Source organism: Clarias gariepinus, chromosome 20 (assembly GCF_024256425.1).
Source record: "Clarias gariepinus isolate MV-2021 ecotype Netherlands chromosome 20, CGAR_prim_01v2, whole genome shotgun sequence".
Classification (NCBI taxonomy): Eukaryota; Metazoa; Chordata; class Actinopteri; order Siluriformes; family Clariidae; genus Clarias; species Clarias gariepinus.
Window position 1 is genome coordinate 11,254,849 of NC_071119.1, and position 12,368 is coordinate 11,267,216.

The 12,368-nt window shown below is 36.3% G+C and overlaps 1 protein-coding gene across 1 annotated transcript in view; it reads right to left on the bottom strand.

The window, feature by feature from the left end:
• ndst3 (N-deacetylase/N-sulfotransferase (heparan glucosaminyl) 3) overlaps positions 1 to 12,368 on the bottom strand; it is a 76,904-nt gene that overhangs the window by 32,369 nt on the left and 32,167 nt on the right. The window contains exon 5 of the mRNA XM_053479981.1: positions 9,466 to 9,651. Within this exon, the coding sequence (XP_053335956.1) occupies positions 9,466 to 9,651 (186 nt within the window). The remainder of the gene's footprint in view (positions 1 to 9,465; positions 9,652 to 12,368) is intronic.

Here is a 12,368-nt window from a genome sequence, read left to right on the forward strand (position 1 = left end):
CTAAGTTGGTACATAAGCAACCTTTTTTTAAAAATTGTATCTTTAGGCACTTTGCAGCCTGTTGCATTACTACATTTTTTCACAATATTTAAAATTACATGATTTTATTTCATTTCATATAAAGAAATGAGGGGTGGCTCAAGATTTTTGCACAGTACTATATGTTAGTTTGTTAACAAAATTCGAAAATATGGGACCTTTAATATAGTAATGACTTCCATAGGTTGATTTCATGTTGCATTTTACATTAATGTTTAACTATATCTTTTTAAAGGACAATATATAGAAATAAAACTTGGATATATTTTAGAGTAGTCAATGTGCAGCTGGTATAACAGTATAAATTAACTGACCTCTGAAAATAACCCAACATACACACGTTATTGTCAAAATAGCTGGCAACGAAAGTGAGCACACACTAAGCTGTACATTTTTAACCATGCAAAGTTACATGTCCTATTTATCATGTCCATGTGTTCATCAGTGGCTGAGTATGTTTTCAGACCTGAACCCTATTGAGCACCTGTAGGGCGTCCTCAAGTGGAAGGTGAAGACACGCCATAACAGTAACAATATGTGCGACTATGGTAAAATCCAGGCCCAGGATGATTAGGGCCGTGCAGAATAAGGGCCTGTCCACACGGAGACGCGTTTCGCTGTATACGTATACATTTTTTATCGTATTGGCGTTTTGTCCACACGGATCCGGCGTTTTAGGAGACTGAAACCGCTATTTTTTAAAAACCGGGTCCCAAAGTGGATAAATCTGAAAACGACACCCTTGCATCTTGGTGTGTACGGCCAATCCGTATATTTTGTGAAACGATGATGTCATCACATCACGTGTCGGCTGCGTCACACGTAACAGCAACAACAATAATGGCGGACTACATGATTGTGTTCATGTTGCTACAAAGCCTACTAGCTTTATTACAGCAAAATATACTGCTTCTTTGCAACTGTTATGAGCAACAAGCGATAATGGACAACACCATCTTGGTTTGTATACAGCGCGAAGGTTATGCGCATACTCAAAGTCTTCTTCTCCGTGTATAGTGTATCTCTATGACAGAATTACAGCGCCCCATACTGGTCTGGCATATATACTACACCGTTTTCAGTGGTTTTGTGTGTACGCAATTTTTTTTTAGAACGAAGGAAAAAATTGATCGGATAGGGAACACACCGGCTTCGTGTCGACTAACCCTAAGAATAGTGCTCACACAAAATATTGACACTTTTGACATGTTCACTCGGAGTGTACTCAAGTTATTTAGACAATAAAGTCTGCATGTTGAGTTATTGTTAGAGGACAGTAAATCTGTACTGATATACGAGCTGCATCTTAATGACTCTAAAGTAGATCCAAGTTTGATTTCTATATCATGTCTCCCTTGAGAACATATAATTAAGTAGTTGCTGAAATGTGAGAGGTGTGCTTATTTTTGTGAGATACTGTATTATTGATTGTTTTAAAAACCTGCCTAAAGTACTTAAAAAAAAAACTACAACATTAAAACACTGTGTAACTTGATTGTCTTAACATCATATCTTGTACAAAGCGATAATCTGCCAATCCACCCTCCAGTCCAATAGGTGGTGGTATTGCAATAATGGCTCATAGAGTCAAAAGAAGAAGAAGAAATACTCTCACAAAATGTGAGGATTGGCAGAAATTGCAATTGGTTTTTATTTTCTATCAAAGCTGTGGTATATTTTTAAGGAATTTATCAATTTTAGACCATTTAACGTAATTTAATTAAAAAAGCGTGATCCGTACCGAATTAGATCAAGTAAATTGCACTACAGATTAAATTGCACAACTCCAGTAATTAGCATTTGACGAATTTGAGGGATGACATAATAATAATAATAATAATAATAATAATAATCATCTTTTTAAAAAAGTCCTAGCACACATAAATTCTCTGTAAAGTGTTTTAATACATATAAGGCAGACACGTTTTCAGTGTTTATCTTTATTTTTATGCAGGCCTTTTCTTTCTTTCAAAGATCTCATCAAAGTCAGTGTGCCATTGTCTTTGGCGTGCAACGCGACAGCTAAATTACGGGAATTCAACGATTCCTCTTGACGTTCGGCCTCTTCCAACAGGAATAAAAAGGAAGTTGACGCACATGAACGAGCACTCTGGTACATTTAATAAAAGAGGGGTGGCATCTGCTTCGCCCGATCCTCCGAGCCTCCGACAAAATGTGGTGAATCATCGGCGTGGGGACAAAGAAGAAACAAAAACACTGACATTTTCATACTGTGAAATGACTTGACTTCTGAATACCGAGTGAGGTGGAGTGGTAAATTTTAGCATATGAATGTTAATATCAACAAATGAGAGAAAGAGAGATGGAAGGGCTTAAAAGCAAAAAATTATTTTTGACTGTTTCCATTAAAACCCCACATGCTATGCTATTGAAATTATTTAGTTTAAAAGTTACATCAATATATTTGTAGAACTTTGTCTGAGGCATGAGTTCTTTAATACTGTAGCGTCTAGACCACTTCACAAGTACTTACCGATGAGTACAAAAAGAAGAGCTTGGATAGAAAATGCTGACTGAAGAAGCAGATATATCGTGACATGAAGTTACATCAAACTGTCTGATTATAGCACTGGACATTATATCATTCTTTTCCTCAGGCGATATTTTAGTCTGAATATGGAAGTACATCATTTTTCTCAACTCTGTCCTACTCTAATACAGGGCTTCTAATGAGAAATATTTCTACATTTTCATGACTCGATTCAAAAACTTGTTTTGTTAAACACATTCAGTAAAAGTGAACAAAATGTCATGTGATCATCAGTGCATAACATTTGTAGAAGAACCAATTGTTAAAATATTGCATTCACCCTTTGGATATGTATCTACCTTTCACTGTATATAATTTTATACAGTAGATACTATGTTGCTTTTCCCTTGTACAGATACAAACAATTAAAAGATGAATGCTCTTCATTCCATCTGGTCAAATAATAGTGAGGTAGACAACCTATTAACCAGACTAGATTATATGTGCTAGCCATAAAATGTGGATGTGAGTATCCACCAATGAAGCAAAATAGCCTCCTGACACAATTATATATGTATGGGGTGGGGTACGCCAATTAGCCTAATCTGCATGTCTTTGGACTATGGGAGGAAACTGGAGTACACGTTGGGATGATACACGTTGAATGTTCATTCCAAGCATGGGATGAACACCCAAACTCCCAGCGGCAGGAATCAAACCTGTACCCTGGAGGTGCAAGGCGACAGTGCTTTCCACTAAACCACCCTGTTACCTTTAAGTCAAATGTTTGGACACACTTTCTAATTCAGTGGTCCTGACATGTATTTATTTCGGAACTGTAAAACAATGCTAAAGACATCTGAAAATATACAATAATCTTCTCCGAACAGTTGATATTGTTATGTATCTGATACTTCTGCTCTCTAAAGCCTTCATTACGCCTCTAATCTGAGGTGCTGTTTGTTAATTGATGATTTCTGAGGCTGGTGACTCTAATGAAGTTTTGGTGTTGCTTTCCTGGTACGGTCTTCATAGGAACCAGTTTCATCATGGTGCTTGATGGGTTTTACAAATGCACTTTACAATGACAAGAACTGTTTCAGAACAGCTGACCTTCATGTTTTAAAGTAACAACTGCATGTTGGTGTTGTTACTAAATTACCTAATACCACATGTTATTTCATAGTTTTGAAAAATCAAGTATTGTTGAAAATAAATCTAGAAAATAAACCCAAACTTTTGACTGATACTGCATATACTACATTTTATAATAATAATATTAATTATAACAACAATAAGCATCCATATCAAATGTTTAAGCTAATTTATTATAATTTGGCCTAATGCATTATATGGTTTGATAGTAATTAATTATATTTGCATAGTTTTAATTTAATCAATAGATACTGTGAATTGGTGTGTGTTAGTTTTCTCTTGGCTGTTTCTGTCGTTACCATACGAGTGTAAAAGCCACACAGCCAAAACGTCAGTGTGGGAATTAAACTTGCTTGCAGGATAAGAGGCTGTTTAATTGCAGAACACAAAACCTCTTTTTTTGGGGGGCGCAATAAATCCCATGACTTCAGCGTTGACTTCAAGATTTACTTAAGCGTTTGTCGGACAGAAACATAGTAAGTAAGTCCACTATTGGACAAATATTCTCATAAACAAAGCTGACGTCAAATCAAGAGGACTAGCACGCAGACAATGATATCATCCGCCCACAAGGTGACGTTACAACAAGCCTAAATCACCGTTACCCCTGTCCGAACAACACCACGGGAAATGGAGTATTGGAAAATCTTTACTTTGGATGGAGTTTTCCAAAAGCTCTGTTTTCATCAACCAATTCTGCGTTTAAATGTAGATGAAAGGGAAAACTGGAGGTAAAAATCTCTAAAGTTTTTAAAGATACCCGTCTATGTATGTGTGGACATGGCCTAGGTTTGCATCTTGACTTTGACATCTTCTTTTTAAATAAATTTGCATGAGACTTAACAGTCTCCAAAGTGTGTCTGTTAATGTTAAAACACAACTCAGAAAGAATTGAGATTGAGTATCCCAGAATTCAGGATCTGTTTCACTCCTTGTTTGAAACTTTAAATAAATGGCCCCAAACAACCCTTTGAGCAAGCGCATTTTCCTGGCCATTTTCCAAAGCCCTGGCTTGCTACTGTATCTCCGTTCCAGTTCATTCCAAAGGTGCTGGATGGGGTTGAGATCAGGGAACTTATCAACCGAACCAAACTCACTAAACCATGTCTTAACAGTCCTTGCTTTGTGCACTGGGGCACAGTCATGTTGGAATAGAAAAGGACAGTTCCCCAAACAAAGTTGGAAAGATGACATTGTCCAAGAAGTCTTGGTATACTGAAACATTAAGGTTGCCCTTGACTGGGGTTAAGGCACCTGATGAAACCCGAATTCAATAAATAAATAGTTCGGCTAAATACTTTTGTCCATATATTGTATGTAAGATTGTTAATTCATGATGACATCCACAGTATTAAGTGACACTTGGTAAATATAATGTTTTTATTATAAATGCTGTCAGTGAATCATGTGTCACTTCCCTCTAGACTGCCAGTAAATATTCAACAATTTGATTTACTTTCATTCTAAATTGATGAAACATCTTCTTCTGGCTCTATTCAGGCCATTTTATACTAGATGTTTTTTTTCCCCCCGCCTGAAGCTCATTTTTACCGTGTGTCACACACAGCAGTTACACTTTTAACAAGCTTTCAATTCACACCAGTGTACAATGCAGATCCTTGCATCATGCTGAGCTTGCTGCCTCTATTCTTTTTCACTTGTGTACATAAAAGAACTCTAACGACCATGAGAAATCACTCAAAAAAAAAAATTAATAGCTAGATGGTTCATTTTATTCTGTGTTAGGCAGGGTAGTGGAAATTTATAGGAAGTGCCAGAAAACGTAGGAAACATAGAAAGTTATCAACTCTGCACACTGTCTTATGTCTGCTCAATTTCATATCTGCAACATTGTATTATTTTTTTATATCTTATTTCTTCCTAATGGACCAAAATTCAGACGTCTGCCAACATGAGTTGCTGCTTATAATCTTAAAAGACCTTTATACGAGATTGTCTTTAACCAACTATGAGAATATTGGGATTCAGACACTCAATTGGATTAAAAACTTCCTTTTAATATTCAGTATAAAACTCAACATTAAGCATATAACTTCTTGTGGTACATATATTATAAGCAACATCTGGCATACGCGTGTGCACCTGTGATATAAATATTATAAATATATCAAAACATACTGAAAAAAATTATTATTGTATCAACATATTTAAATTTCTAATTATTCAAGTAAAATATGTAAATTAAAAATATGGATTAAAAAATATTTGGTTAATGATTGTAATTTATTGTTAAACTCATTAAACAAACCACAAACTTATTTTATTGTAGCAACATTTACTCTAACAATATATAAAAGATAATCCAGGCCCTAATTACCTAGAATTACCCTATTTTATCCTATTAATTACCTAATTACCCTAATTACTTAGAACATTTGATTTAGCAAATAAAAATGCAAAATCAAATGTTCTATGTTTAAATAAAACACCCTAAAATTAGCAATCAATAGACTACATTATTATATATTACATAGATATATGAACCAAACATTTCTGCAATAGGACCTCAGTAAAATATTAATCTTAGCTACAACTCTGGTTGAAGTTTGCCTTAGGAAGTAAGTGTGTGGAACTTCTGCAGCTAAGTCCATTTTTCAGAATTGTGACAGCCACAATGACTCACTTTAATGATTCAATTCTTTCAAACCACCGCTTTAAGTGAATTAAACCGTAAAAGTTTAATACACTACTAAAAACAGACTTCCAGCAAAACTGAAAAATTTGATCACATGACTCCACAGTAACCCTGCATTTACAGTTTCTTTCTTTACAACAGCACTTTGCAACCTACAAACTTTTAGTCATCTTCTAAAAGTTCACTGCAAAAAGTGAAGTCAAAACATACAATTCAGTCAAATTGAATACATTTAATTAATATAAACCATATATATTTTTTTAACTTTTAGGTGTAAATCTCTTGTTCAATTAGCAGATCGTTTTGTCAAATGATCAATACATTTATGTCTATAAAAATTGTCTAGAAATAGCCGAATTGATCTTACAAGTGGCTTAATCAAGTTATATTAAGAAATTATAGCTACATTCGACTAGATTCAGGATATTATCACTTACTAAGATATCACTTTCTGCCGTGTAAAAGGGCATTTACAATGCAGTGTCCAGGAAAGGCTATAATTATATTAGGTTATATAAGGTTATAATAAAAAAAAAACACTATTAAATTCATCTTATACTGTACCTGTCAGATACTATACACCAGCAAACCTAGTAAAGAAGCAACTTTAAAAACTAGCTTTTTAATGCTGAGGTCCTAAACCTTGTAAATCCCATATTCTTAGTAAAAAAACTTTATTTTTCTATATTTGTTGTTTTCTATCACATGCTTTAAATGGAACACTTATCATAGCAATTTCTAAATAAAGTGGAAAAAAAGAAAAGGAACCACAATGGCAACTTGAAGACTTGGGTAGGTGTCCAAATGCCCACTTGGATCATAAACCTGTATGTACAGTAAGGTAGAATTATAAATTCAAGCAACCCACATGTGCAGCTAAACACGTACAGTACACACAGATACGCAAATATTATTTTCAGTCTAGCTAGTTATGTTGCATTTGTTAACAGTTGCTTTTCAAATTATCTAATATTATATTAAATTACAACAGAATTCAACCAAGCAGAATAATTAACCTGTCAAAAAAAACCACTAAAATCTATGAAAAGCCACACTAATGTTCAGTTTAGTCTTCCCTCCACTGCCGATACTTTTAAAAAATTTCTAACACCATTATTCTGCAGATTTCACTTCATTTTGCTGAGCTGCAGTTAAGTAGTGAATTACTGTAAGTCAGCCATGTTTTCGCTCTCTGTAAGGTTTAGACAAACTCTTTTGACCTGATGACTTTTCCATGGTACAAAGTGTTACAAAGGACTGACCCTAGATGTGACTTTCGAAAATTATAACCTTGAATGCTTGGGAAGCATCGCTGTCTTCCAATACCAGTGGTCTGGGGTTGATTATGAGGATTGGTAAGAGCACATTTTGGTTTTAATTAGGAAATCCATCATCAGAAATTGTGAAACACATCATGCTTTGAAACGAATGGAACTAATCTGCAAATCTGAAATTAACGTTTTCCCCTCAGTATGCCGTCAGATGTTGTTGTTGTTACTGAAAAATAACCAACACCTTCTTAACGATTAGAATTAATAACTTGGAAGCATTGTGATATAAGATATGATATATTTGTAACTTGAACATGCTTCCAAAAGGAAGGTAAGAAACATTCAACCCAACAGTACAGATGAACTGATGGCTGCTATCAAAGCAACCTGGTCTTCAGTAATGCCTTTTCTAATATTTTAAAACTACAAAAGTCAAGCTAAAAAGATTTTATTTTTTAATATTTCATGAATCTATAACATATGACGGTTTCACTTTTTAAATTATAGGGAAAATATACAAATTTTTGAAGATGCACTGTATACAGTAAAAAGTACGGAGTTTGGCTTTATTTTCTACATTTTTTACTAATGGCATTAGGTAATTAAGCAACAACAACAACAACATCCAGTTGCTATTTTAAAACATGAAGAACAGTATTGTGTCTACTGCATTTGCAAAACCCATTAAGCTCCATGATAAAACTGTCTCTCATGAAGACCTTCTCAGGACAGCAAGACCACTACTTACCTCTGCTGCAGAGGAGACGTTCATTTAGAGTCACCAGCCTCAGAAATCATCAATGAACAACCAGCACCTCAGATTAGAAGTGTTATGAAGCTTTACAAAGCAGAAGTAGCAGATATACATCTCAATATCAACTGTTCAAAGAAGATTATTGGATGCTGTATTTTGGACGCCTTGGAAGACCATGAAATTAGATGGTGTGTCCAAATTTTTTGACTGGTAGTGTACATATAAAACACCTAACTAAAATAATGAAGGATCCTTCATGGACAATTTCTTCTCTGTTTATCTAATAACATGTTGGCTCATTAGCTCATGAGCTGAATCTAAATTTGCTTTAAACAAGTAACGCTATTGACAATTAGTTCTGTTTAAACATGCAATGTGTGTGTGTGTGTGTGAGAGAGAGAGAGAGAGAGAGAGAGAGAGAGAGAGAGAGATTTCGAGCTGAATAGACTTTGGGAGATTTTATCTGCGCCTCTCTCAGTGTCTTTTGAACAAACCATTATTTATTTGTGCGCGTGTGTGTATGTTGTCTAGATCCTCTCTGGGACGTTTTATATTGTCTTTCTTCAAGTGTCCGAGGAAGATTATTAATTCTGCTCAAATATATAATTGTGTAAATCCTGTTTGTGTGTGTGTGTGTGTGTGTATTTTAGCCTCATTGATTTGCAGTGGATGCTCTGTGGAGTGTTGTAGCTTTGCCTCCAGTGTATATGCACGTGTGTGTGTGTGTGTGTGTGTGTGTGTGTGTGTGTGTGTGTGTGTGTGTGTGTGTTTCTCCAGGAGAGAGTCTCACTGCATATTTCATGAGGGTACCGATGTTACAGCCCAGAGGACACACAAACGTACACGTACTCAGACACAAAGACGCATTGGTGCGCACCCACACAAACCCTGAATCCTATTGTTACTCTGAACATTATAATGTGGTTTGAGGCCATGTATATTAAGCCTATATTAGCTGTCTCACACACGGAACTCACAACACGCACGTAAACACACACACACATACAGTACCGTATGTAGATACATGGACAGATTTTTCCTTGAGTTAAAAAATAATTGTGTGGTAAGGTCTGTGAATTCAAATGTGTGTGTCACTCACCATGATGTGGTTATGGACAAAGCCCTTGCGGTATCGTGCAGGTTTCAGATGAGGATACTCCTCGGTGCTGGTCACGCGGATGCCCCATGCCCTCTTCCACGCTTCGTACAGCTGCATGTGCACCGGATACACACCCGAGTGATGAGGCGCTACAGCGTAGCCCATGTCCACAGGAATACCATGCTCCTACACACACACACACACAGACATATACTGTGTATAACAACATGCACAAAACAAATCTATCAACATGATCGATCGATCTATCTATCGGCACGCAATGTAATGACCAAAAAAGCTCCAGAAATGTGAAACCTGGTTATTCAGTACATGCAGGTCGTCAGCTGAGTTAATTTTTTTGCCACAAACCGTTGCTGAGTCTAGACCTGAGCGACTAAAGTAACCTCCGATCATAACACTCTCTCCAGAGGCTTGTACCGCGGACACTATGCATGGTGGGTGCACTTCCCTTCATACCCTGACACACAACTGTATGGGCTGCAATCTGGTCAATCTGGACTCGTCAGATCACACCACCTTTTTCCACTTCCAATCCAAGTCCAATCTTTATGCTCCCGAACAAAATAAATCATTGCTAAACAGCTGTTTAGTCCCAACCCTCGGAATTCTTATCACATCGTGTTGGCAAAAATGCTCTTTCTTTCACTATTAAATACACAGTAGCTTTGTCCATTAAAAAAAAAAAAAAAAAAAAAAAATCGACCACATTCCTTACACAAAGATTTGCCACTATATTTTCCATTTGTGTAGCCCAATTCCAGTAATTTAAGTTGTCCTTAGGTGCCAAGTCTAGAATAGCACTTGATCCAGCACATCATATTGTTTTTGTGTTTTTATAAAGAAGGCATTTGATACTTAATCAAATCATAAAATTATGACGTGAGGATAAAATGTAGATGGTTTTATACACACACTTTTAAGGACAAACCGGCCGATCACTCATCTACTAACTTTATAGTATAGCTTTTACAGTATCAGTCGGTTCTGATAAAATGTTTTTTTCTCATTAACTTTTTTTCTTAAGAGAAGCGAAGAAGGTGTGCTCTCTCTTGTTCTCAACGTGAGCTTTATGGAAAACATACGCTGCTTTTAATGACTTACTTAATACCAGAGTTATACCAGGGTATAACGTGTTACTGTATAACGCGTTCCTGTATTCGAATTACTTTTCCTGATAATGCAGTAATGTAGCTCATTACATTTCAAATGCATGTAATTTGATTAGCGTTACCAATGTCAATAACATTACGTTACTAGTCTTACAAATAAGGTGTTTAACAATTAATCAAGATGCATTTAAAAATATTTTTTTTGCGCGGCAGCATCAGTTAACGAGCATTCGCTTTAATCAATTATCAGAGAGCTTTGTTGTTTTGCATTTGATGTAGTGGAACCACAGACACACCGACATGAGGAAAAGGGGTCATTTTATTTAGAAAAAACGGGGAAGAAGAAGGGTTAAAGGAGGGAGGGTTTTTAACGTGGAGAAAGCCCGAGATCTGTTAACATTAATTAAACTAGCAGTCTCGTCCCTTCCTAGGGAGCCTACAGAGTGAGCGAGGAGTGACAACAGGTTGAGACGCAGCCCATCACAGGCACATGATAAACAGATGTTTACAAAGTAACTTGACGGTTGTGTACTTAGCAATCTTATTACTTTTTACATGTAATAATCAGTAATGTAATCAAATTACAAAGTAGTAATTCGTAAATTGTAGTAGTTTTGAGTAACTTCCCCAACACTGGTGCTTAATACATAGTGACACAATTACCGCCTGCAATAGTGGTTAACTACGACACGACGCTACAGTAACTCCAATTCTCATGCGAAGAGTTCTGACATTGAAGACTGCCAGTCTCTGATCGTAAAGTATTCCTAAAGTACATGAATATGCTTAAATATCATGCTGCTGTGTTGCTGTCAAAATCTTTCCTTATTAGTTCTAAACAAAATAAATCATCAATGGCGTGCAACCTTGGTGCAACGATACAGTGAAGACAATATTACAGAAATAAAAGATGATGGGAGTATGTATGAGATATGGATCTGTCTTGTTTGTGTCTTATACCTATCAGTTCTACGGATTTTATGTCCTTTCTTATAGCCATGGTGTCACGCGGCGTACTTTATGTCTTGGTCTTCAATAAGAAGGTCCAGGTTTGAAGCTGACACTAACAATGTGGAGGCCATACGTTATATAAAACGCGAAATAACAGAGAACAAAATGTGAAGTACAATAAATTAGTATGTTTACTTGGGTAGAACTTTAGGTTAGCTAGGTTATGTTAAGTAGAACACAGACACACACAGGCGGAGAGACACATAAAACAGGGACATGATGGGGGGAAAAAAAGGAAAAATATTACGCAAGCCAGATAGGGAGCACAGCAGGTGTTAATAGGGGTGAGTGCACAAGCTGAGACACACACACACACACACACACACACACACACACACAATCTAACCTACACAGGATACTGGCAGTGATTAAGTTTGAACCCAGTGGACATATTGGTGTTTAATCACACAGGAAATGAAATGTGTCCTCTGAGCCAGGATCCAGAACCAGTGCGTGTGTGTGTGTGTGTGTGTGCATGCGGCTCTGTTTAACAGTGAGTGTATGGGTCAGGACCTGAGCATGCATGACTCATTTTATGGTTTACCAACTGCGACTGACCTGTGTTTAATATAAACGAGAGTGATTGTGGGTGTGTGTGTTTGTTTGTGTATGTGCGTTTTTTTTTCTCGTTTTTTGTTTTTTTACGAGACCTGCCGATGCGTACATGTGTGTCAGATGCGCTTGTTTGCTACTGAACTTTTGACCCTATGTGGAAAAAGGCACGAAGAAAAAAAAAGCCATTGTGATAGATTTCACCTGAAA